Source organism: Homalodisca vitripennis, chromosome 1 (genome assembly GCF_021130785.1).
Source record: "Homalodisca vitripennis isolate AUS2020 chromosome 1, UT_GWSS_2.1, whole genome shotgun sequence".
Lineage (NCBI taxonomy): Eukaryota > Metazoa > Arthropoda > Insecta > Hemiptera > Cicadellidae > Homalodisca > Homalodisca vitripennis.
Window position 1 is genome coordinate 88,973,814 of NC_060207.1, and position 27,742 is coordinate 89,001,555.

General features: G+C 33.7%; 1 protein-coding gene across 1 annotated transcript in view; it reads left to right on the plus strand.

Annotated features, from left to right (window-relative positions):
* LOC124369129 (dynein beta chain, ciliary) overlaps positions 1-27,742 on the plus strand; it is a 106,831-nt gene that overhangs the window by 62,711 nt on the left and 16,378 nt on the right. Inside the window, exons 51-71 of the mRNA XM_046826935.1 lie at positions 1,958-2,114; positions 2,270-2,458; positions 2,920-3,159; positions 5,551-5,784; positions 7,049-7,175; positions 7,261-7,370; positions 7,914-8,066; positions 8,386-8,539; positions 9,712-9,854; positions 9,974-10,143; positions 10,224-10,362; positions 14,873-15,037; positions 16,619-16,812; positions 17,731-17,935; positions 19,958-20,045; positions 20,382-20,599; positions 22,566-22,736; positions 22,825-22,973; positions 25,656-25,823; positions 26,134-26,266; positions 26,381-26,524. Coding sequence (XP_046682891.1) covers positions 1,958-2,114; positions 2,270-2,458; positions 2,920-3,159; positions 5,551-5,784; positions 7,049-7,175; positions 7,261-7,370; positions 7,914-8,066; positions 8,386-8,539; positions 9,712-9,854; positions 9,974-10,143; positions 10,224-10,362; positions 14,873-15,037; positions 16,619-16,812; positions 17,731-17,935; positions 19,958-20,045; positions 20,382-20,599; positions 22,566-22,736; positions 22,825-22,973; positions 25,656-25,823; positions 26,134-26,266; positions 26,381-26,524 — 3,451 coding nt within the window. The remainder of the gene's footprint in view (positions 1-1,957; positions 2,115-2,269; positions 2,459-2,919; positions 3,160-5,550; positions 5,785-7,048; positions 7,176-7,260; positions 7,371-7,913; positions 8,067-8,385; positions 8,540-9,711; positions 9,855-9,973; positions 10,144-10,223; positions 10,363-14,872; positions 15,038-16,618; positions 16,813-17,730; positions 17,936-19,957; positions 20,046-20,381; positions 20,600-22,565; positions 22,737-22,824; positions 22,974-25,655; positions 25,824-26,133; positions 26,267-26,380; positions 26,525-27,742) is intronic.

A 27,742-nucleotide genomic window follows, 5' to 3' on the forward strand; every position in this document is an offset into this window, starting at 1 on the left:
CCTAAAAAACAAATCATCGAGTGGGTACAGACGGATTCTCATCAAAAGTTGGTAAAGCATTGCGCAGTGGAATTGATTCATCCTCTTGCATCAATTATAAATAAATCATTTTCCCTGGGCCAATTCCCAACAAAAGCTTAAAGTCTCCAAGGTCTATCCCAGCAAAAAAAAGGACCAAAAACTGACCCAAAAAAACTATAGACCCATTTCCTTAATATCAACGTTTTCAAAAAAATTATTGAAAAAATAGTATTGAAGAGACTAATGACACATCTTACACAACAGGACTTAATTACTGACTGCCAGCATGGCTTCCAGAAGGGGAAAATCTACTTTATCTGCCATCATAAGTCTGGGTCGAATCTATAATTGACAGCATAGAGGAGGGACAATTTGTCACTGCCTTATTCCTAGACTACAGTAAGGCCTTTGATTGCTTAGGACACAGCTCATCTCTAAAAAACTTGCAGCTTTGGGGAGTAAACAGGTCTGGAAAAACAAGTGGTTTGATAGTTATCTCAAAGGGAGATCCCAAATTGTGGAGATTCAGCATACTACATCTGGCGTCACTAGCATGTTCAGATCTTGTCCTCAACCAATTACTAGAGGAGTCCCACAGGGATCTGTGTTGGGACCCATTTTGTTTATTCTGCTGACTAACGACTTCCCAGCTCTAATTCAAAATGAAAGTACGAGCTGCATAATGTACGCAGATGATACCACTCTTCTTCTAAGAAATGACACAGCTGAACAATTGTACAGTAAACTCTATCACATCATTAGAAAGCGCCATAATCTACAGTAAATCAAATGACTTAGCAATAAACCCTGACAAAAACTACACAGGTACACTTTAGCAGGAAGAAAGAGGTACCAGCAAGCATTCCCAATATATCAGTGGCTAACCAGATCAAGTTTTTGGGAGTAACTCTCGATAGCAGACTCACATGGGCAGATCATGTAAACAACATATGCAATAAAATTAGTACAGGCATCTACGTTGTTAAACATATTAAATGGGTAGGCTCTCTGGAAGCGGCAAAAATAGCCTACTATGCGCTAATAGAGTCTCACATTAGGTATGGCCTTATAGTCTGGGGGAACCTCCCAAGGAAAACCTCAAGAGAGTTCTGGTACTCCAAAAGAAGGCACAGTCAGGACCCTTGCAAACCTTGAGCCACTACAAACTTGCCGACAGGCCTACCAGACCCTAGCATACTTACAGTACCTGCACTTTACATTTATGAAGCCATCTTGCACGTAGATAAATACATCTGCAGACTCACATGGACCTCCATAATTACCCCACACGCCATGCCTCAAGGCTCACCCTACCTCAAACACAGAAACAGCTTTATACGAGAAGAAACCTTCATACATTGGCCGGAAATTTAAAAACCTTCTACCAGACTACCTCCGCAGCCTGACAGGAAACAGACTAAAGAACCTACTTCGAGAGTTTTTGCTGAAGAGACCTGTATACACCATTGAAGAGTTCCTGGAATCTGCTAACACTGGAACCACGTGATTTTAAAAATTGAAAGCATAAACCTCCTCAAACTCACAATGATGACACTATTAAACTGTAATTATCTAACTTTGCATTATGTATTATATTTTGACAAATTACTGTACTTAATGTTCACGTAATAAAGACATTTTGATTTGATTTGATTACTTTCCAAATTACAGATAAGGTTGCCACAGATAATTATAGTCTTTTGAGCCCACTGTGTATTTCTACTAGATCCATACAATAAAGCAAATGCTATCACACCAAAGATATTTATATAGTACCCAGTTGTAACTTCAAAGCATTGATTTAAACCATGTCACTTTTCTGTGCCTAATATTATTTGTTATTTGTATAGGCAAACACCATTCCGGAGAATGATCATTATAAAATTGTTATATTAGATAGAACATAATGTTTAATAACGCCACAACTTTCTTCCAGAATCAACAGAATCCTTGAGTCACCCAGAGGCAGTGCCCTTCTGGTTGGTGTGGGTGGAAGTGGTAAACAGTCACTGGCTAGGTTGGCTGCTTTCATATCAAGTTTGGAAGTAGCTCAAGTCCAACTGAGAAAAGGTTATGGAATACTTGATCTAAAGGTCCGTTATTTGTAAAATCACTTTTTTGTATTCATAATTTTCTTCAATGTAGAATATTTTTATTACTATTCTTTAACTCCCTAGGTACAAAATAATATAAACTAAGCATTTTTAAAACTATTTATTGCTAATGATTTCCTACTATTGTTGGCCAGATGGAATTGTCTGGACTCTACATGAAGGCTGGACTGAAGAATGTTGGCATCATGTTTCTCATGACAGACGCCCAGGTTCCAAGTGAGCAATTCCTAGTGCTTATAAATGATTTGCTAGCCTCTGGAGAAGTTCCAGATCTTTTCCCAGATGATGAGGTAGAAAATATAATTTCCAGCGTAAGGAATGAGGTGAGGGAGTGTGTGTAACTTAAAACTTGTTAGTTGGCACTTAATTCTACAATTCTTAAAATGAGCAACTGTAGTGTGTTTAATGTTTAACTTATTGATACTAATGTATAGCCTTTGATAACTTACATTAATCATTGAATAAGATAAAAATCAAGTGTTAGGTCATTTAGTAATTTTATTATGGAAGCTAATGTGTGATATACAGATGTCTTTAAATCTCTTACAACTAAGATTTCTGAGTTCAAAGTAAACTTTTCCATAACCTTGTTTTATCATTTTATGTTTACTCATAGAATATTTAATTTATAAGATTTACTCATTGTTTGTCTTTATTACGTTTGTAAAAATACTCAGTATAACATTGCATGTTTTTCGCTGATTACATCATTTTAAATACAAAGGAACTAACCAAAAAAACTATTTTAGAGATTAATACAGTATTGTCTATCAAACATCACCAGGTGAAAGGTGCAGGGCTACTGGACACAAGAGAGAACTGTTGGAAGTTCTTCATAGACCGAGTACGCCGTCAGCTGAAGGTGGTCCTGTGTTTCTCTCCAGTTGGATCAACGCTGCGAATCCGTGCCCGCAAGTTCCCTGCCCTAGTCAACTCCACAGCTATCAACTGGTTCCATGAGTGGCCCCAGGAAGCACTTATTTCTGTCTCTAAAAAGTTCTTGCAAGATCTGGAAGTTTTACCGGTAGGTGTGTCTAACTTAATTGTGTAGTACATAAATAATCAGGATCATTAAAAATTGCCACCCATGTAAAAACGTATAATTTATCTTTTAGGTACGTATATCTTAGGAAATGAATCTCCTAACCTATTAAATAATCTCTTTCAGTACAGCCTTCAAACACAGTTTTTTTTTTGTTTTTTTTTACTGAGATTTATTTATTTTTAAATTACACATAATTTTATTGTATTGTGAGTTGCTTGAATTTGATTATGATTGCACTTATTTCTTTACTGATATACTCAATTATTTTTATCACCTTCTTTCTGTGCTGATACGTAAGTCTAAATTATCTGATTATTTATTTATTTCTTGTGATTTTAGAAAGTAGCGCATAATGTATGAAACATGGACATTTTTAATAAGATAATATTACAAGCAGTTACCCGCGGCATTGAATGCAATTTCCTATTGAATAACAGGGAATGTCACAGGTATATCTTTTTTTAGCACATAAACTAAAATAGCATAATAAACTCTTCTGAGATGTGATGGTCACTGGGAGAATTCTAATCTCCTGATAAATTTCAGAACAATTAGACTTTGCTTAAAGAACATTGTTTTGGAACCCCAAAGTCGGAATTGTGAAAAGTTATTATAAGCACTGAAATATATTAGTCTTATCATAACAATTCATCTCCTCTAATGTTCTTTATACATTTATTTTAAATTTAATTAATCCCCTCACCCTTCTTATTTTAGAAATATCTTATTTTATTTATTGATATTTCCAAATCAGTATAAATTTAATATATGTATAATATTTAATTAAGTATTTTATTAATAACTGAGTTATAGTTGTCAAATCATCCTAATACCAACGTGTTTTCATGTGGTCAATCACCACATTCAATTTCACACTGTTCTGGAAACTATTACATTACTACACATTACATTACTTACATTACATACTACATTATTATTAAGTATAATTTCAATTTAATTAATATTTCCAAATTCTAAATTTATTTTCCTTTAATGACGGTTTATAGTGCAGTAAAGTGGCCAACAGAAAGTAGAAATTTGATTCACCAGAGCCATTTCCAGTCCTCATTGTTGAACTAATTAATTATTTTATCGCTTCCTAATTCATCACTCCCTTTCCAGCAACCTCCAAAGGTACCATTCTCTATAAATTATTCTCTAAATCTTAAACTTTAATTAAACCTTTTCTTAACCTAATATACAGTACCACAGTTTTTTCCTGTTTTAAGAGTCAAGCCTCCCCTATGGTAAATAAATGGTCAGACTTTGTTTTTATCAACAGTTTCCAGTTTGAACTATAAATCATAAAAAAGAATAAGTCACTTGTATTTTTTTGTAAATTCTTTCAACCTTTAAAGTGTATAAACTTTAATTCAACTTGTCTACAAAACTTTAATGTCTACTTAATTATATTAATTTGTTTTAGTATTCTAACAATTGGACTTACAATTGATTTGACTGTGCATACTATTAATACAATTTTTTATTCCCCCGTTGAGCACCAAATTGAAAGTGCAATAGAAATGTGAATAAACCCCCCAAAATTAAATAATATAAATTACAGAAGTATCAGTTAAAACAATTTTACTTATTTTCTTTTTAAAATTCTTTCTTTAAGAGGCATCAAAATTATGAAAAAAATATCGTTCTTCTAGAGGTTGCAGTTTCTATGGGTAATTAATCATCATGAAAATTTTTTACTTTGCTGAAAGCATAAAATTTGATCTTTCAACATCAATATCGAGAAGTTTAAAAACAAAAAAAACATTTCTTTGAGAGTTTGCAACTCCATTTCAACTCCTACGTATGCTTACTCTTCATACAATGCTTATATTTTTCTATTTAAGTCATGAAGCATACATGCATCAAATTCTGAGATACTAAAACTGAGTGGTGAGTGATTGATTAGGACTATATAGAGAATTGTGTTAAATGTCACCTGTATACTAGTGATATTTGAAATTGTTGGTTTCTTACGCTGCAATGTGAATTGATTCATCTGTACTTAAGCATGTAAAATAAAATATTGTTGCGATCTGATATTCTTCAAATATACTCAATTTGGAATTTCATCTTTTTCTCAAATTTATTTAGGCTGTTCATGATGTTTTCTGTCTTATAAGATACTAAGTTATTTTGTAATCAAAACAGATATTTATCTTGCTATCGTCTGATAATATTTAATAAATAAATGAATATATAGCAATTATTGCAGTAGAAAGAAACTAAACAATTGTTCAATTTTAAATTTAATTCACAATTTTAAATTTTGACTTCCTCAATGAAATGTATCAATTAGTTTTACATATCTATATCTATTGTCTAATTTACTCATACATATTAAATTTGTTAACTTCTTATTTATAACAGGAACACTATCGCGAGTCTGTAGCCCGGTTCATGGCTTACGTCCACATACAAGTGAACGCAACGTCACGAGTGTACTTGCAGAGTGAGCGCAGATACAACTATACCACACCTAAGTCCTTTCTGGAGCAGATCTCACTGTACTCCAAGCTATTGGAGATGAAGAGTGCCGAACTGGCCAGCAAGGTTGATCGTCTGGAGAATGGCCTAGATAAACTCAAGAGTACGGCCGAACAGGTATAATCTGTCAATATTGAATTAGTTCTGCCCTGTGCTATTTGTGTTATTTGACTAGTAACTGACACATAAGCCTATGCTATCAGGAAACTCTACACTCACAACACTTGTCTCTCTCTCCTTTTGTAAATGATCCTGGTTTCCCTACAGCAATATAAATTGAATATACATATTGGTATTATAAGTACTATTTCATCCAGACTTAATACAATAAAGATTAAAGAGAGACATTATCAGTCTCAAAAATAGAAGAATAAAATCTAACAGTGGGTCAATAGAAATCAAGCACATAACAAAAAGCGAATGAAAAACATACTATTAGTTTTCCATCAAAAGATAAAGGGTACTGTACATAAAAATGTGTGAAAATGAGCAATTTATATGAATTCTAAGTCCATGAGATACATTTATTTACATCATATGCCAGTTTTATTTCTAATATTTTATTGGTTGTGTTAATAATGTATGAAATGTAATATTAAACCACCCTTAATTCTTAGACTTACACAGGCGGTGTAGGAACTATCACCTTCCACGCTGTAAAGAGTTTCAGTCAACAAGTGTTAAACCAAGACTGGTAAAACCAGTAACCTAGATGAGTGAAAGAAGCTTTATTGTGATTAGCTGAAGTTTAAAATGAAACAAGCAATAGAATTAGACAAAATAAAAATAATGGCATGATTCCATATAATTATCCAAATAAGTTAAACCTAAAAAGGAAGGATAGCAACTTTAACAAAGAAAATAGCATCAGATGATCGAAAAGTAGACAGTCTGTGACAAAGAAGCCACATTGATCGCTGAAGACATATTGGTCAGATTAACAGGTGGTTGGTTAATAATTTTAAGATTGGTGTTATGGCAGATCATGCAATCATATTCATATCAGATGTATTTCTCTCTGTTCCTCTCAGAGTTCAATAAACAGTTATAGATACATGCATTAGTGGCGTATTGAAAAGATTGTGGACATTTTCCATCATAATCCTTAAATTGATTATATCCAATTCTATTATATTTTTTAATTACCCATTGTCAATAACAAGTTTTAAAGAAAGGAGTTGCATGTAGTTATAACTTTATTATTTATTTTTGTAGGCACCACACAATCTGGCACACATTTCTTGCTTAAACTTCTTCCATGGCATTTTGAAAGAATAAGCTCAATACATAACATCGATAAGGAAATTCAATAGCATATTTTACCCTTGCTACCAGTATCCATAAATAAAGCAACTTTTACCACATTGAATGTATGTTTTAGGTGGACAATCTCAAAGCTAAACTTGCTGTTCAAGAAGTTGAGTTAAAAATAAAGAATGATGCTGCTGATGCTCTGATTGAAGTTGTAGGAATTGAGACTGAAAAGGTGTCTAAGGAGAAGGCAATTGGTAAGAAGTTAGTTTCCAAGGTATTATGTTTGCAACATATTAAGCTCCGATCTTGCAACAAATTAATTGGTGTGGTTGTCTGCAGCTGACAGTGAGGAGCGAAAGGTGGCTATGATAGCTCAGGAGGTGAGCAAGAAACAGCAAGATTGTGAGGCAGACCTGCTGAAAGCCGAGCCAGCACTCATCGCAGCTCAGGTAAAATTACATTATAAACTAGATTTCTTAGAAGGAGTAATAATAATATTAATGGATAATTATATAATCATTATTAATCCAGGTTACATACCTGGGTTGTCTTTTCTATCTGTGTAACATAAAACTTGTATAAGGATTAATTTAAGAACTGATAACTGTGGACAACAATTACTTATGTTATAACTTTTTAATGTGAATTATTATAAGTAGGTTGATTACAGACATTTGCCACTGTCAAGTGTTACAATAACAGAAACTTGACATCTGTTCTGCTCTTGATGTGGTGCTAGGTTCAGGCATTATATGTTTTTGACGTATAATTTGAATTGTTTACTTTCTTTCAAGCTTAACATTATGTTTTAAGATTTAAACCTGAGAAGACATCAGATAAACATTTGAAACATTTTGTTTACATTATTGTAACACTGTACGATGGCAAATTCCCGTACCCTTTAAATCATCTATCACCAATAATGGACATTAAACAAAAGATAACATAGTGTCCGGAGTCTGCTACAGTTTAGGGTCTAAATAATGTTACAGGAAGCTTTGAACACTCTCAACAAAGCTAACCTGACAGAATTAAAATCCTTCGGATCTCCACCTGGCGCAGTAACGAACGTGACAGCTGCAGTAATGGTTCTGCTTGCACCCAACGGCAAGATACCAAAGGACAGGAGCTGGAAGGCTGCCAAAGTTAGTTGATAATTATAACTTTACTTACCCATTGTTGTTTCAGATTATTAGAAATAATATTATTAAAAAAAACTGACAAATTTTAATCAATCAATCATTTCTTTCTGAATTGCTATATACAAGACGCAAATAAAAAAGTATCTTAATTTGTAAACATAAAAACAAACAAAATTTTATGCAAATTATTAGGGGAGATAAAGTACAGTATGTTTATGAAGAAATATTTCAGAACGCTCTTTAAGTTATTATTATTTATAACTATTCACATTATTGTAATGATAATGGTTTGAGAATTACAATGCCTTATTTATTTATTCAGATTGTCATGGCTAAAGTTGACGCTTTCTTGGACTCCCTGATCAACTATGACAAGGAAAATATCCACCCGGAGATCATGAAAGCTATCCAACCTTATTTGAAAGATGCAGAGTTTGAGCCAGAGTTTGTAAGGAGCAAATCTGCAGCTGCTGCAGGTACTATCACCTTGCCTTTCTTGGACTCTCTGATAGCCTAAGATAAGAAAAACATCCATATCGGAAATCACAGAATCTATTTAGATTTACACTTGAACCGAGGTCTTTGAAGAGGAAACCAGCAGTTTCTAGCTGCAACAACTGTAACTAATTTGTTTTTCTAAATTCAGAAAGCAAATAATGAGTTGTAAAAGTAAAACTACTTTTTTTAAAGTAACAAATATTTTTTTTCTTTTTTCACAACTGGCAATAAGTCACTGAATTTTTCAAACATCTCCTCCTATAGGACTACCTTTAAAAACATGCTTACATGCAAACCGTGTTAGAATATTCTGTTCATTGACAACTTGTTTCTGGAAATCAGGTTCCATTAGAACCTAATTTGTTCTTGAAATTTAAATAGCTAACACAATTAATATTAAAATATAGAGTATCTCCTGAAAACGCTTGTATTTTATAAATGTACCAAATAAGGTCTTAATTGAGATAGTTTTCTTCTTTTATTTATTTATTTAATGTTATATAACTTCACCATCTTAAAATAATTGCTCCCTTTTTAACAGCAGCTCTGTCACAGATTTCCTTTTATTTTTTCTGGTTTTGCAAAATCTTGTCCAGAATTTCTTTTGGAATATCTTTAGGATACAGGTGAGTATATTAAGTGTTTAATTTAGATCTCAACTTTTACTGTTCAATATCAGAAGGAAAATTAAATTTTCCATTAATAATTTTTGATGGTTTCTCATAGTAGCTTGGTATTCTTATGTTTTATTAATATGATAGATAAAAAAGCTCCCACAGTTGTTAAGATCCAAAATATGGCGTTCTTGGTAATATCCTACAGAAAGTAACTGATTTCTGTAAGAATAATGTATATTGATATTTGTACCTTACTGTGTATGGTATGTAAGTTTTTAATACCAAATTATAATTTGCATTCTTTTTTAACATTGTTTTAATAACAGTATTGCCCAGATCCAAAAGAAGCTTTAAAATGATTAAACTAATACTGTATATATTGTAACATATAACTGATTTTTTTGTCTCTGTATTATTAAAAAAATGTTTAGTCATTTCCCACAAAATAAAATTATTCTTCTAATTTTCTTATACTTTTTTTAAACTTTATGACTAGAAAGTGTTAGCTATAATCACATTGAACATGTGTTCAGGACTCTGTGCTTGGGTAATCAACATAATCAAATTCTACGAAGTGTACTGTGATGTGGAGCCAAAGCGTAAGGCTTTAGCGCAGGCCAATGCTGAATTAGCAGCAGCACAAGACAAGCTGACGGTCATCAAGCGGAAAGTCGGGGTAAGCCTTCTTTAGTGGTAAACATAAACCATGGTAAATTTGTGAATTAGCTGTAGAGGCAGCATGAAATTAGTATAATAATAGTTCAGAACTGGTGTAATATAGATCTGAATGTGCAGAGTCTAGAGGAGCAACTGGCTAAGTTAACAGCTGATTTCGAGAAAGCAACTGCTGAAAAGCTGAGATGTCAAGAAGAGGCAGATGCTACCAGTAGGACCATTCAACTAGCAAACAGGCTCGTGGGTGGCCTCAGTTCTGAAAATGTGCGTTGGGCTGAAGCTGTTGCCAAGTAAGTTCAGAAATTAATATACTGTTTCCAACAAAATTGGCAGTAAAAGATTTGATACTACAAGAGCCTATGATTATCAGTTTCATGCAGCAAGGTACTACTCTGCCAGGAGATGTTCTTCTGATCACTGCCTTTATCTCGTACGTCGGCTGTTTCACCAAGCAGTTCCGTCTTGATTTGCTCAACAAGCTGTGGCTCCCGTACCTTCGTACATTAGAGGCAAGCTAACCCACTTTGGACATATATAATCACTTTGAAAATATTGTATAGTTTATTTTCAAACTATTATTATTTTTTAATATCATTGGACTTTATTAAAGTGGAAAGACTTGATTTATAACATTGTAGTCCCTATTTGTAACTGAAAATGTGAAACTAAAATGTATAACTGAATGATAATAATCCACTACCTACAGTACAAAATCTTATTTCACAAAAATGTACCATCCTGTTACTTTCCAAAGGCTGTTATATAGTCTATGAAATGTTGTTAAAGTGTATTACATAATAAAACCGCAATAGCTAATACTAAACAATTTTAACTCATATCTTGCAAATGCCCCATCCTCTTATTCTTCAAAGGCTGTTATACAGACTACTACAGAACGTACACTGCATTGTGTATATATTTTAATACCTCATTAGATATAGTACACATACTTAACTCATATCTTGCAAATGCCCCATCCTCTTATTCTTCAAAGGCTGTTATACAGACTACTACAGAACGTACACTGCATTGTGTATATATTTTAATACCTCATTAGATATAGTACACATACTTAACTCATATCTTGCAAATGCCCCATCCTCTTATTCTTCAAAGGCTGTTATACAGACTACTACAGAACGTACACTGCATTGTGTATATATTTTAATACCTCATTAGATATAGTACACATACTTAACTCATATCTTGCAAATGCCCCATCCTCTTATTCTTCAAAGGCTGTTATACAGACTACTACAGAACGTACACTGCATTGTGTATATATTTTAATACCTCATTAGATATAGTACACATACTTAACTCATATCTTGCAAATGCCCCATCCTCTTATTCTTCAAAGGCTGTTATACAGACTACTACAGAACGTACACTGCATTGTGTATATGTGTATATATTTTAATACCTCATTAGATATAGTACACATACTTAACCCTTAACTTGCAAATGCCCTACCTTATACATATAGCCAGGGTGAGGTGACCGTCCGCGATGTATAGTGGCTGAACCGACAAAACCTACTCTCTTTGTTTTAACGAGAACCCCCATATTTCAACCCCAAAGAATTTGGGCATATAACACCCTAAAATAACTCCAAAATGGCACTTTGTGAAATTATTTTGAAACAATGTTTTACTTTACTTCCCTTTTATACACAGGGTAGTCACTAGTTGTACGGTTTTACAGTTTTGTTTTTACTGTTATCTTGTTAAAAATTTTAGTAAATCCAAATTTGTATCCAAGTACATATTGTTGAATAACAAAATCTCAGTAACTATATTACACAATGTCAAATCACTCCCTATAGCACATGTTGTTAAATAACAATAACTTGCTATTTATAGTAATAATAATTCTTTATTGCAATAGAACAATATACATTGTATTGCAGGTGTCATTTATTTATTTATTTATTTATTTACATACGGTATACACCATTTCACATTTGTTATAGGTATTGAGAAAAAAAAAGAGGCTTGATATAAACAACTTACATAAATAGTTTACATGCATACATGCTAAAGCAAACAGAAGCAAAAAAATAAGCAAAACAAGTGCCAAATAACATCAACATCGTGAATAAAAAGAAAAATTACAACAGCAATATAGTTCATAAACAAGTGCAACATGAAGGTGGAACCGTAAAAAAAGACTTAATTAAAGTACCGGTAGCGTATAAAATATAGAGTTACTTATATACTACTGAGACATACATATGCATATGAACAAATACAATACGAAAGAAAAAAATAAAGATTAGCGTAGCCTATGTTCATTGATATATATATAAAAAAAAATCACAAGAAACCATTTCCATTTAGCAAAATATAAAACATGCTACAATACATGCAAATTTTGATGCTATTATAATAATATATGAACAAAAGTATTAAGAAAATAGCAAGCAATATATAACATTCACAAGAAACCATCTCTATTCAGTGAAATATACAATATGCGACAATACATGCAGGGTTTGATGCCATTAAATATAAACAAAAGTGTTAACAAAAAAAAACAAAAACAAAAAAACAGCAAGCAAAATATAACGTTCAGTGTCAGAGTTTCACGTGTGGCCAGAGAGATATTTAGTGACCTCCCTCTTGAATGATGTGTCGGACATGCTGAACAAATCAATATGCGCAGGAAGACCATTTCCCAACCTGTGAATTCTCGGTATTGTACTGTTGTACGCATAGTTCGTAGCGAGGAATTCCCTCTCGAAAAGCTGCACAGATCTTGAAGATGGTCGGGGACAACGAAGATTGATCCTCTCTAAAAGTCTCGGGGAATCACAAGACGACGACAAAATCTTCTTCAAGAACATCAGGTCAGCAATTTGGCGTCTGGTGCTCAAGGGTAGGAGCCCAAAGTGGCGTTGCAGATCTTCAACAGGAACCCCGTCGTAGGCAAATCCAAGTCTCAACCCAATCAGCCTGATGAATCTTATCTGAATTCTTTCAACGAGTTCAACCTGACCCAACAGGTAGGGAGACCATACAGGCGAACAGTATTCCAATATTGGTCGAACCAACTGGACGTACAGGGCCCGAAGTGTCCATGGTGAAAACCCATCTCGAGAAGTCCTAAATATAAGACCGAGGGCAATAGTGGCTTTCCTAGTAATTGCAGACAGATGCTGTTCAGGGCTCAGTGACGAGGACAAGATAACTCCCAAATCCTTAACTGTACTTGAGCGATTCAGTATGATTCCCTCCATCTCGTAGTTGAAGACTATGACCCTAGCTGAGCGATGGAATGAGACCACAGAGCACTTTGCGAAATTTATATCCATGCCATCCATTGTCATTGTAATATTTATGTATGTATATAAAATACCAGATATCTGTTTTACAGTGTATGCAAATAAAAAATTCTTGTCACATTCAAATATGCATAATAGGTAAAATCAGCAACCCAAGCTCTCTAAAAATATTTATACAAGACTAGTCTTGAAAAAATTGTAATGGTTTTCTTTTGAAGTCTAAACACTTTTAATAATTGTTGCTTGGAACAGCTTCCCCAAAAGTGAATTCCGTAAGTAAGGGTTAATATGGCCAAAATAGGCTGTTCTTATTATGTCAAAGGATCATTTATTTAAAGATTATGCAATATGTGAATACCTGATGTTGACTTCGGCACATTTTGTTACTGTGGTCATTCCAGATCAGTCCTTGATCAAGGTCCATTCCAAAGAATGTAGTGGAGTTTGTCATTTCAACAAATACAATGTCCACAAATATACAAGGCTCCACTATGCTTTCATGGTGACTAAGAGAGAATTAAAGGGCATTTGATTTTAAGTCATTCGTTTCCAGATTTATATCTGAAAAGAACTAAACACAGGTGTTCAGTTGTATGAAGAAGTTAATTTCCAAATAATGAGAGCTTTTATAGAAAAGTGAGAGTTGACATTCCACGTAATGAATCATTTACCCATTTTAGACTGACAAATTTTAGATCATTTACATAAATTAGAAACAAGGCTGGCTCAACAATAGATCTCTTAGAGACACTATAGGGCATATTGACTTTATTTGACATGATATTAGCAATTTAGATACTCTGGTCTATCTTTTAGATGAGATGAGAGACAATTATGTAGCATATCAAGTATACAATGTGAATTTAACTCATGTAACAATGCACACAGTCATAAACTTTAGATATATAAAGAAATATGCTTAGCCCCTAGTCCATCGACAACAGAATATACAAGTTGTGTAACTGCACCTATTGTGGATTTCATAGATATTACTGAAAACTGGAAGCAGTAAAATAGAGCAGTAATTGCTTGGTTGCAATGGATCATCCTTTTTTAAACCTGAATGACTAGCGGTTTGTGATGGAAGTGATGGAAAGTTTTTTTTTCAAAATAAGAGTTGATTAGTTTTGTTACTGGTGTGGAAATGTATTTGAAGCAGCGTTTAAGCAACCACATAGACATACCATTGATGTCACAGAATTTTTCGCATTCAGTCCATGTACAACACGAACCACCTAACAGGAACCAGCACTATGGATGACACCGGGTCATGCCCTAAGGAATGATGACCTTTAAATGACAGATGGGGCTAAGCGACCAATGAAAATATGTATTCATGAGCCATTTCTTTTAGTTCTTTGAACATTTTGCCATTAACATTATTTTATTTAGGTACAATAAAAACCCACAAAATATAACCAATAAATATAATATAATATATTATATTATATTTATTGGTGGGGGGTTTAATAATACATTGTTAAATGACACAATATCACTAACTAAGAACACAAGGTTAACCCTTACTCTGGAAACTTACAATCTTATTTCCATCCAAAGAGTGTTATAACAGTTCAGTGCAACTATTAATGACAATGAAAGGGTTTCTTTAAATTTGCTTGTCTCACAAATGATTATAATCTGCATCTCCTGACAATAAACATTTTCAAATCGAAGTGCTGTACATTTTTGTATTTCTTAAAGCCTTAGTCTTACAGCACTTATGCTTATAACAGCCACCTGTGCCGATCACGGAGGGGTTAGACCCTCTCACCCTGCTGACGGATGATGCTCAGATCGCTATTTGGAACAATGAGGGACTTCCTTCAGATCGGATGTCCACCGAAAATGCCACCATTCTCTCCAATTCTGATCGTTGGCCTCTTATGATTGATCCTCAGGTAATTGCAATATTCAGAGAATGTTTGAGTTGTATGAGAGCTGTAAGACTTGTCTGGGGCATTCGTCACATGTGAGACAGTGTTGTAAGTAAGAGTAGTTGATCCGATCAAGTGGCACCCTTACATTAATTAATTTATTACACATTGACTTTCATATTTAAAATGGTAATCTCTTTCATTTGATAGACTATATCATAGATCTATATTTGATAGATAGATATTTACTTCCTCAAAATTCATTATGTTTATGGACCCATATAATTAGGTTAATTTGATTAATAATTAACACTAAAAACCTGGTGATGAGTGATAGGTTAGTGAAGTGTCCTTTTGACCCAGCAATTAGGTTGCCTTAAAAATGTGAGTGATAACACATCCTTTTCCCAGTGTACAGTTGGAGGAATTTAGCTGTGCTCGTAGGGCCCAAATACTACCCTTTCAACAAATAAACGCTATCTGTGTGGCAGGTTGCGTTTACGTGCTAGCCACTGAGATGAAGGCGCAACAATCTCTTTAACGACTTTAAACTCACGATTTCGATTTGCAGATTAGTATTGACAAATACGTTATTTTCAAAAACACGTTAAACAACACTATAACAACTGAAAAACAAGGATAATTCCTATTATTGCTATTATTTAATATTCTCTTATTTTTTAATTCCACCACAATCAGCACTGTCACAAAACAGACTGATTTTAGCAAGTGTGATGAGTTATTTGGTCCAATACGATTCCTGAAAGGAGGGTTTTGCCCTTATGAGTCACAGGAAATGTTTTCGGGACGCAGCGCTTAATGATCACCCGCCACCCCTCCCGCCTATCACCACACACTCAAGGTCACAGCTAAAGTCCTTGAACTGTATCCAGTGTAGGATCTACTGTCATGAATAATCAGAGCCAGATATAACTAAAGTAACCAAAAAACATCCTTGTCACAGGGCAGCAATGAACTATGTGACTGGTTTAAGACTTATTATTGGACGCATTTATCAACATTTGGTAAAAACTTTTTATGACTCATGTATTAAACTAGAATTAACATTAAAGTGTTTAGAGATAAATGAGATGCAACCCCATAGTGAAACAATGCCCAACAATACTGTTTTAGGAGCTATGAGAACTTTGACGGTGAAGGGTTGTTTACAAAACAAGACACAGTACATGTTTGGTAAAGACTTTCTTTTTTGTTTATGTCTCAATCCAGAGTTGACGCTAACTATAACACAATGGCCTGCCTAGAATATGTATTGGTAAATTGATTTTGAGATAGTGATTTCATACATTATACTAATATTATGATTTAGTTTTAAATAACTATGGCCAAAGTGATGACACTTATATTCTTTTTTCAACTTATTATGCAATTTATAAAGCGTATGCCTAGTTACTGTTATAAGTAAATTTTGAGGATTTTTCTGAAAATTATCTTTGGTTCCAAATTCTAGCTTTCTATTACTGTGACAAAGGCATTTACCTCATTTCGGCATATTTAATAAAATAATGACTCACTAACAAATAAATTGTATTTCAAACTCATAATTTTATAAAAATAAAAATCTATTGATACGTAAATTTGCAGCTTCAAGGTGTGAAGTGGATTAAGCAGAAATATGGGGAGGTGTTAGTGGTGATTCGATTAGGACAGCGTGGAGCCATGGAAACACTGGAGAGCAGCTTGTCCAAGGGTATGACTGTATTGCTGGAGAATATTGGAGAAAACTTGGACCCGGTGCTGGACCCTCTTCTGGGAAGAAATCTTATTAAGAAAGGAAGGTAAGCTGGAACTAAAGACACTATTATTATCATACATTGTGGATCAGTGTAAGTGGAGAACATCAAAGAGAGCCTAGATCTAGTCTGTTCTGGACCTGCAGTAATAGATATTTCATTATACAGTGTGAATTAAAAAAATATGGATACACTCTGTTTAGTTTTTGATGGATAAAGATGGAGGGATAGAACTCGGGACACCTCTCTAGGAAACAGAAGTGAACTTTTTAGTAACTGTTACAACTTTGTCCATTTCCCCAAAATGGGATTTTGGGGGAGCGGCTCAGAATTTTTAAATGTAAAGACTCATTAAGTGACACCTCATTTGAAGGGTTTTATACTTTTCATACTTTTAACTCACACTTTATACGTTTGCTATTATTTATTATACATAGAAGGAATATAATTCTGTGCAAGATCTGACTAACCTTTGCGAGTCCATCTAGTCCAGGCTTAAACCTTTTACTTTGTCAAATAAAAAGTACTATGTAACTCCTCCTATGACAGATTTCTTTATTGTTAGAGATACTCATTGTGTAAGTTTCCTTCCAGTAAACTGTTGTCGGATTTATCTATCTCTAGATACAAACATTTCAAAATGTAGTCTCATGATTTTCGGCCTCTAATATGGTTTTATTTTTAACATACAATTTTTTCTATTTTTAACTTTTGTTTTGGCATGTTAATTGTCACTTTCTTCACTCTGTAATTATTGTTTAACATATTCTTAACTTTATTATGTCTTAAGTTTGCTTCTGAAGAAGAGAAAAATTATCAGGTTGTAAAATATCCTGTTTCATATTTTATAACATATGACGATGGCCAGTGTCTCTGAAATCATGTAACATCACAATCTAAGTAGTTAAATTACAAAATATACATATCTTATAAACTGAGAGTGAAGAGAAAGGTGTCCTGCAGAGCTATCAAGATGGGAGACAAGGAGGTGGAGTATAATTCCAACTTTCGACTGATTCTACACACCAAGTTGGCCAACCCCCATTACAAACCGGAGATGCAGGCACAAACAACTCTCATCAACTTTACAGTGACCAGGGATGGCCTTGAGGACCAACTTCTGGCAGAAGTGGTCAAGGCTGAGCGTCCAGACCTGGAGGAGCTTAAGGTAAGAAACAGACAGAGATACTATGGCTTCCAGTCATACTGTGGTCAGGCTCTCCACTCCATGACTCCAAGAGTCATTCATATTTTATAAATAAAAATAGTATCTTCCAAAAAAATAGCTATCAAGGATGCTATTTAGCTAGGGATAAATTTTCTCTCTTTTGTTGATGAGGTACCAAAGAATTAAAGTACCAAAAATTGGAAAAGAGTCTGTCTCATTCCGATCACACTTTTAAATCACTTGTCCAACATACCTCCATTATGTCCTATCAGCATTCCTCTCAAACTCACTTCTTATTATGAGATGAAAAATCTTGGTACTGGCGTACCCACAGGAAACACTGGTCTATAAATAGCTCTATTTGATTCTCTTTATATTTAAGCTCTCGTTTCACTACATGCCATTATATACTACATACAGCTAGTTTGGTCTTTTATGATCATTACCCAGTGCTGTTCTTTATACCTAGCCAGGTGGTTACAATCCATACAGTCAATAATTTACATGGTTGTCAAAAAAGTAACATAATGAATATTAACTATGTATGATCAACAAGCAAGTATTAACTAAATCTAGTTTGACTAAACATTGAATTATTGTAAATCTATGCATCCTATTCATCTATTCTCTTCTTTTCCTCTGTGATGTCATATGGCATAAATGTCATGGGGAACTGCATCATGTTCTCTGTTACAAAGAATATTCAAATTGCAAAAGAGGGCTATTCGTGTTTGGGTTGAGGGGCCTGGAGAGCTGTAGGCAAGTGTTTCACCAAGAACGTATACTAACCCTCCCCTCCATTTTTATTTATTCCGTTTCAATTTACACTTTTAAACACATTACCAATTTTCCTACCCATTTAGCACCTACAATTTATAATAGTTTGCCAGATTATTTAAAAGCCAGCACTTCACTTGCATCTTTCAAAAACAAGCTAAAAGACTTTCTTGTAAAAAACTGTTTTTACTCACTCTCTGAATTGTTGTGCCCCACCCAACCTTACAAGTAAAAATATCAGCAGTACTGTTTTTCAATACATTTATTAATTTGTAGTTTTACCAGATATAACAATAACTTTAACAAGAATATTTTTAGTATTTAGTTATTTATACATATTGATCATTCTCGATACATGTTAATGTCAATGAGAAATAAATGATTTTGATTTGATTTGATTTGATCTTGTTGGTAATTAATTTTACAATTGGTTTCTGTCACATTGAAAAAAGAAATAGGGTTTTCACTGATCCATTACGCACTAGCTAATCACTACACATTGACAGTTGTAAAGGAACTATTCAGTAATGGTTATGTATTGTTGTGTTCAGCTATTGGAGAGGTAGATCACGTGATCATCTCGATCCCTATTGCATTACACAAAAGTGGTTGGGCATGAACTAAGGGTTGATGTGTATGCCGTTATGGTTCAGCTATTGAAGAGGTAGATCAATTGATCATCTCAGTCAACCAGTATTGTTTATTCAGTCGTACCAGACCTGGTGTCACTAGATACTCACAGTTGTGATGGAACTGAGATCTGACACGTACACTGTTATGTTTGGATGTTGGAGAAGTAGATCACATGAGAGTTAGACCACCATAGGGTTTTTAGTTGTTCTCATAACGTGCAAAAGCATATTGCCAACATTCACTTTGCCATAAAATAAATACTTGTGCTAATTACAAGTAATACCATAAAAGTATAGAATAGTTTCCATGCGCTGTTTTGAGTAAGCTTTCTAGTGCACTAATCAGTTTAGTTTAAATAATTTTAAATCAACTCTTCTTGATAAAGAAAAATCCTGTGAAGGATTTTGCTTACTAAAAGCATTGGACTGTTCAGCATATATTTTACAGATTTAAATAAGCTCTAATTCTTTTGTCCAGTTACTGAAAATGTAATATGATTTTTACCACATACTTACCACTATGTGAGTATAACGATTAAAGGTAAAAGTGACTTTATTTAGAAAAAAATACAATGAAAAATTAAATAAATCAGCAATTTTTGTTTCTTTTCAGGCAGAACTTACAAAACAGCAGAATGACTTTAAAATTGCTCTAAAAACTCTTGAAGATGACCTGCTTTCCCGGTTGTCATCAGCAGGAGGTAGGTATTAAGTAGTAATTAAATATTAAAGAACGATTTTTAATTTTTATATTTACCAACTATCACCTATATTCACCTGACCAATCCGAATGTCAATACCCATTGCAGTGTATTTAGATTTAGATCATAATGTAATGAGTACAGTATATAAATGTTTCTATATAAAATATTACGTTGTACACATAGTTAGATTTCAAAACAACAGTGTAATAACTCAGTAATACTGTCACAGTAATACACTTTACAGTAGTACTTTCTAATGTTTTCAATTTCACATATATCTTTATTTTGTTTTGATAATAAATGATTTCAATTCCCAATTTGTGCCTACCTCAGGGAACATTCTGGGAGACACTGCTTTGGTAGAGAACTTGGAAACAACTAAGCGCACAGCTGCTGAGATCGAGCAAAAAGTAGCAGAAGCCAAGATAACGTCTGCCAAGATTGACGAGGCTAGAGAACACTACAGGCCGGCTGCTGCCAGAGCCTCTCTCTTATACTTCATACTGAACGATCTCAACACCATCAATCCTATTTATCAGTTTTCGCTTAAGGTAATATTTATTATAGGTACAGTGTCAATGGTTTAGTGTATTTATTTAATATTTAGATAATAAAGTAAATTGGTCCGACCCAAAAAGTTCTTGCCTGCAGGTATGTGTAAGGGAGTAGATGTCTGTGTGTGCTGGTCCGGCCACTATCTCGAGATCGGTTTGACATACAGTGAAGAAATTTACACTAAAGTTGGTCTATTAAATAGTAAGGCTCAGTGCCATAGCCATGAAATTATTTTGGGGGACCCATATCAGGGGTAGAGGGTGTTATAGCCACCAGAAAAAGGAGGGGCCAGGTGTGCTCCCTCAGAAAATATAATGACTAAACAATACTTTTAGAGAACAGTTTATTGTATGAAATCCTTTATTGATTCAAGGCTAACATGACTTATAACATTACTTGAACCTTATCATGGAGTAAACAAACATTTTAAAGCACTTTAATTCTTAGAAGTAGAATGGTATCTAACCACACCACAGCAGGTACTCAGATTCAATAATTGATTGTGATTGTGATCCTTATACAAGAGTTTAAGATCACTTAACAACTTTAAATTGGTTACATCTGCATATTTTGGTAGCAGTGCAATAAAGGCTTTTAATATTGGTTTATTTGCACCAAACCAATTCATGAGACAAGAAATCAGCGTGTCTATGTATGAATGAAAATTGTTTTCCTGTAATACTCCTCTACGTTGATGTGAGGGGTATTATCTCTCTTTGTTTGGTGGATGGATTGTCAAGGAATACTCATTTTTGTATCAAAGGGATCTTTCATCAAGGTTTGGGCTGTTATAGTTTATGGCTGATGATAAATCACTTTTGACGCAAATACTCACTAGTTAGTGAGATGATAAAACTACTCTTCTCAATTCCTGAGAGATGATTTGCGGCTGATTATGATACTGCTCTGTTACTTTCAAACAACTCTTGAAGACTACTATAGCTGGAATGAGCTCCAAAAATGTATTGATGGTGTCTTGCCGCTTAATGAACCTAGTCTCACACAATCCCAATAGGCGAGTTTTCTTACTTTGAGGGACTAGATTAGAAATATTGGTCTTTAATGCAACGCTTAAATCACTTAAAACCAAATTTAACCTGTGAGCCATACAGTGAACAAAATTAATATAGCCTTGGATACAGATGCTGAAATTTTTTATGGACACCAGTTATAAATTCAATGAATGTGGACGCACTTCACAAGTGACGGGATTTTCAATTTCAGCATACACTTTAATTACTCACAGAGAGAAAATTAAAACAGATACAGACAGCACGCGACTACAGGTCGATGAATACTAAACGCCAGAGTATTTTGACACCAAGATGGCAGCTGTAGCCCCGCCCTCTGCCGTGTTACTTTCTGGATATTCCTCGTAGTAATCACTTTAACTTAATCTTAAGGCAATACCATTAACATAGTTGGACATGTGCTTTATAGTTAACCTATGAAACATTTTCAGCGATTTAAATTAAATAATTATTGTTCTTCCTAATTAAAATTTGTTGAACAAGTTATAGGCATACTTCTCTTTATACTTTTTAAATTAACATAAAATATATCGATAGACAGCTAGTCAATACCTATTTCCACAATTCTGTCTAAAGGAAATATAAAATTAAAAAATTGTCTATGTGGCATTTGATACAACAATTAAATGTTTTTCTTATTTTTGTAGTAAGTTGATTGTTTCCCAGTTTAAAAGATTCAGTTTTTTTGTTAAATGTCTATCTTCAGAGAGCTAAAATGAATGTACTAGTTATAGTCTGATTTATTATTATTTATGTTATTATATGTTGTAGACCTGTGAAGTTTCATATAACACAATTAATGTTGTGTTGTTAGGAGACAGTAGGTATATAAATTTTGTAACTAACTGTTAGGTTACAAGTGTATTATTGTTTTAAGTTTCATCATAGATGATAAGAGATCATACCACCTGCAAGACCTATTACGTTTCAGGCATTCTGTGTAGTGTTCCAAAAAGCCATTGAGAAGGCAGAGGAAGCCACAGATGTAGAGACCAGGGTGCTTAATCTCATTGACTGCATCACTTACTTTGTCTTCGTCTACACAACCAGAGGATTGTTTGAATGTGACAAGCTCATATTCTCTTCACAGATGGCTTTCCAGGTAATTTGTCTTTTATATTTGTTATACTCAAATATCTTGGCAATCAAAACCGTTTTATCTCATGGCTGACAAACTCCTCAAATTTCAGATCCTCCTGATGAATGAAGAGATTCAGCCACAAGATTTAGACTTCTTGCTCAGGTTTCCGATCACCCAGCATGTCAGCAGCCCCGTTGAATTCCTGTCCAACACCAGCTGGGGTGGTATACGCAGCTTGTCTAGCAAGGACGAGTTCAGGTGATGACATTTAAATATTTTTTGGGAATTGCTTAATAAAAACCAACATATTCAAAGATCCAAACTCTGGTATTTGGCTGCTTTAGAACGAAAATGTAGATTTGAATATGTGTCCTCCCTGACTTCTTATATCATACCCGTTATGCATCTACAAGGTCCACAGCACCTATAGCCACACACCTTAAGTGCAATAATTGTATTATCGACCAATAGACTCCTTTTTTAACAATACAAAGCTGAATAAATTATTTTAGGCTTACCAAAAAATATGGAATTGGACAATAAAACTATTTTACAGTAGGTAACATTTATTTAAATATAGCCAGATAAATCCTAAAAATAAAATTGAAAAATTAACCCATGCTGGTTTTTTAGGTCATAACGTTTAGACAAAGCTATTTTGTCAAAAAATTAAGAGATATTATTTCAAAAGAATAATCCTCGTTCAGTCAAATTACGTTCAATATTGGTAAAATGCAATCCATCCATACAAGACAACATTATTTGCTATGTAGCTGGGTGGCTTGTGAAGAAGTTAAAAGAGAAGTATAACTGTGAAGAGTGAAAGGATGTTCTACTAATTTCAGACAACCCAAAAGAATACATTCTGATTCACCTGTAGACTTTTACATGTCATACATGTGAATTTTCCAAACTTCACGTCCCTTCCATTTTGTTTCGTAGTGTTGTGCACTGGCAGGTAATGTGCTTCACAGAATTTTTTAAACAGTTTGCTTCGGAAAAGGGAGTGCATAAAAACATTTGTCATAATACAATGCTAAAGATTGAAAAGAAATATGAAGGTTGGTTCACATCAGACTGTAAAGGTCATAGAATTTTTCTATTATCCACGTTAATAAAATGTAAACTGTTCCATTATATTTTATAAATATTTTTTGTTACGATTTCAAATAAAGTATTACTAAGTTAAAGTGTGTTCTATTGTATTTAGTATTGCTATCAGAAATCATTGTTCATAATTTTCACATTTTATATTTTATTGATGGTGTAAAACTTATTTCATGCCATTTATGACGTAATAAAGACTTGTTCGATTACACTTTTGTAATTCACAATTTTTTACCACTATTAAAATAATTGATCATTGATTGATATATGAACAGTGTAATCATTTTTATTAAATACAATTTTATGGCAATTTATGATTAGCATGGTAAGAAACATTGTGCCTGAGCTTACTCAGCGCCAAGGAACCACAGATCGCAGAAACTCTGTTCTGTGCAAGGAAGACAGTTGAGAACGAACAAGAGCCGTACCGCTACAGTGGCTCGATAGGCTGCGCTTTGGCCACCCCTTCCCTGCAACCCCCCTCCAACCATGCTGTTTCTATCTCACTCTCTCCGACTAGGTTTGCTCACTCTCACTGCCGCCGAGCTATTTGGTACTCACAACGCTGCTCTGTGACTACAAGCTGAACTACGAAATTCGACAGCGGGTAGTGACAGAATTTGTCCCATAAAGCATGCGCTTCTTGTAGTGTAGTATTCATTCGTGCTACTGATCTGTACTACTGGGAGGAGAACAGGCAAATAATATATGGATCTATTCTATCAGACTTCTAAGAGACATCTTCCTTCCAGTCTATTTTAATTTCAGGTCTCTGGAGGCTCCCACCCTTTGGGGGTTCCAGTCTCTCTGAGCTTGCAGCTCCTAGAAACATTGTTCTGTAGGAAACTGTGGACTTCAGAGATTCACTGCTCTAGAAGCCTGTAGTTTCAATCCTCTATAAACTTTTATTTTTGATTGATCTTCTGGTTTCCAGAAGCTTCCAGCCTCTTGGAGATATTATTATGTGCCAGCTCCTGAGTGGCATACTCTGGGGAGCAGCTCACTCAACTAATCAGTAAAAGATCCAAAAAAAATCCATTAAGAAGCATGTACTTCCACTAATAACTCTAGTATTAAATCAATCTGTACATTTAATTAACTTTTAGTGTTAAGAACTCAAATAAAATTCGATACAACCCTGATCATTTCAGCAGCATGGTTGGTGTGGCGTAGTATGTGAGCTCACACATTGAATTGTGATACTTTTAAATTATATCAGAAAGTCTTAATTTAGCCTCAAACATTTAATTATTTGTTTAAAATTGTCTTTTTATTTTTTATTTGCCTTGTTGCTTGCTCGGTTTATATATCTTGCAAAACTGTCTTGCTTTATTTGGAATTTTTATTACAACTGAAACCTGATTTGGAAGTATTCCTAGAGGAGACCACTAGCCATATAAGATAAAAATAAATTATATGGATTAGATTTGATATTTTATAATAAATTAAAACATTGTGTTGACAACCATATAAAAAAATAATAATATAAAAAATATCACCAAAAGTGCTTTTTAATCATATCTCTTTTGACAGTAATAGTGCAGCGAATATTTTTAATAAATAAAAGGAACAGCAGTTACACTGTTTATAGTTTCACACATAAACAATTAATGGTTTAGTTTAATACATTGTATTCAAATTAGTACATAACAATGTAATTTTTTATAAATATTATTTGATAAAAGGTGTAGTAAGTAACATATAGCCAGAATGATTTGTATTTGTTTTTAAGATACATATATATACACACATGCGTGCACACATACACTAATATAATAGCTAAACAATTGTAATTATAAGCATAAAATTAACCTTATGTCCTCAAATTTACAGGAATCTTGACCGAGACATTGAAAGTTCATCCAAGAGGTGGAAAAAGTTTGTAGAGTCTGAATGTCCGGAGAAGGAAAAATTCCCACAGGAGTGGAAGAACAAGACAGCACTCCAGAGATTATGTATGATGAGAGCTTTACGGCCTGATAGAATGACCTACGCTGTAGCGTGAGTAGTCTTTAGCCTTCATGAATATAGGAGGATCTGCATTACTAGCTCTAAAGTTGTAAATTACGATTTAAATGTAATTAAACCTTCTTAGAGGATTTGATCACATCTCAGAGCTAAAATGTTGTCAATCAAACTTTACAGTTCTTTTAGGAAATTAAAAATACTGTTAATGAGGAATCTCAGCTTCTCAGTCTCATTTATTATATGTCAGCTATAAGCCTATTAAAGCAAGGAATAATTAAGTAACTTTATGAATTATTTATGTAAAAGTGCTTGTTGATAGTTAGAAAACTAATGTATTTTTTAGAGCATTCATTGAAGAAAAGTTGGGTTCCAAGTACACAGAAGGCCGGAGTGTAGATTTTGCTAAGTCCTTCCAAGAAGCCAGTCCTAGCACACCGATATTCTTTATCCTTTCACCTGGAGTTGATCCATTGAAGGTAATTTTATAAATCCAAGGATTAACATGACAAATATATTGTTCTATGGAAATGTTTTTGTACATGAATTCCATAAACCTTCTTCTAGTTTTTTGACACATTCTGTTTTATTAGGATGTGGAGACACTAGGTAAAAAGCTCGGGTTCACCTCAGACAATGGTAACTTCCACAATGTATCCTTGGGACAAGGTCAAGAGGTGGTGGCAGAAGAAGCTATGGACATTTCTGCTTCACAGGGCCACTGGGTTGTTCTTCAGGTAATGTTGTGGTCAGGTAGAAACTTGAATTTTTTTATTGTAATTTAAATTTGATGACAAATACAACGGATGTACAAGCATACAATACCCTGTTTTATATAGTAACTAGCATCAAATTTTCAAGACCACTAGATTTTGTTACAGGTAATGCCAATAGCAGGTAAATGTTTAATTTAATTTATATTTTATTTATATGATAAACTAATATAACTATTGTCTGGATAACTAACAAAGACTTTCTCAAGGCCACTGGGTTGTTCCAAAGGTAATGGCATTATTAGGCACGCTTCAATGTTTTATTGAGTTAACAGAGTTATACCAAGATTTTAAGACTTCAATAATTGTTTAGACACAGTTTAAACTTAAATACTTAATTGATAAAAAATATTTCCAGAAATTAGTCTTGCACCTCAGGTAGCTTTCACCTTTTCTAGAATAATATATTCTGCAGTGATCAAGTTATATTTTATAACCGTTTAAACTATTTAATCATGCACTACCCAAAACTACTTACCTTTATGCATTGTGTTTTTGCTAAACAGATTTTCAATGATTCTTATTAAATAATGTTATGTACTTTATGTTCATCTTTAAAGACAGCAGAAGAAAGTTAAAAACAGGTAGGTACCTTGCAAAACAGGCTGTATTTTTCTTATAAAATACATTTTACATTTTTTTTAACATTGGGCAGCAACAATGTTAAAAAGTTGAAGCCTAATTACATGATTGTTGCCATCTACTTTTATATGAGGTAGGAGTGTGTCACACCAAATGTCATGTAACAGGCTTCACTGATGCTGCATACAAAATTTAGTCTATAGCTCATTTCATTCTAAAATGTCCTGCGGACAATCATATACAAGAAATCTTTTTACATACCCAAGCAAAAAAAAGAGAAATTTTGTCAGCCGAGTGATGTTTAGTGATAGCCTTCAATGATTGTCAGGCAAATTCCATAGTTCGACATCCACCATCATAAAACTCAATCTTGTCCCTGTAAAAATGAATTTTCATGCAAAGTTTCTTTCTCAGGATATCATGCCACATAGTACATTCACATTTTTGTTTATTCATGAGTTTCATAGCAGTGTTTAACCAATAAAAGTATACATAAGGTAGTGAAGGTAATACAACGCAAGATTGCACTGAAATTAAATCTTGTCACCGACTTTTAAAATTGACTTTCCACTCTACTTTTTTCTTTTTATTAAATGAATA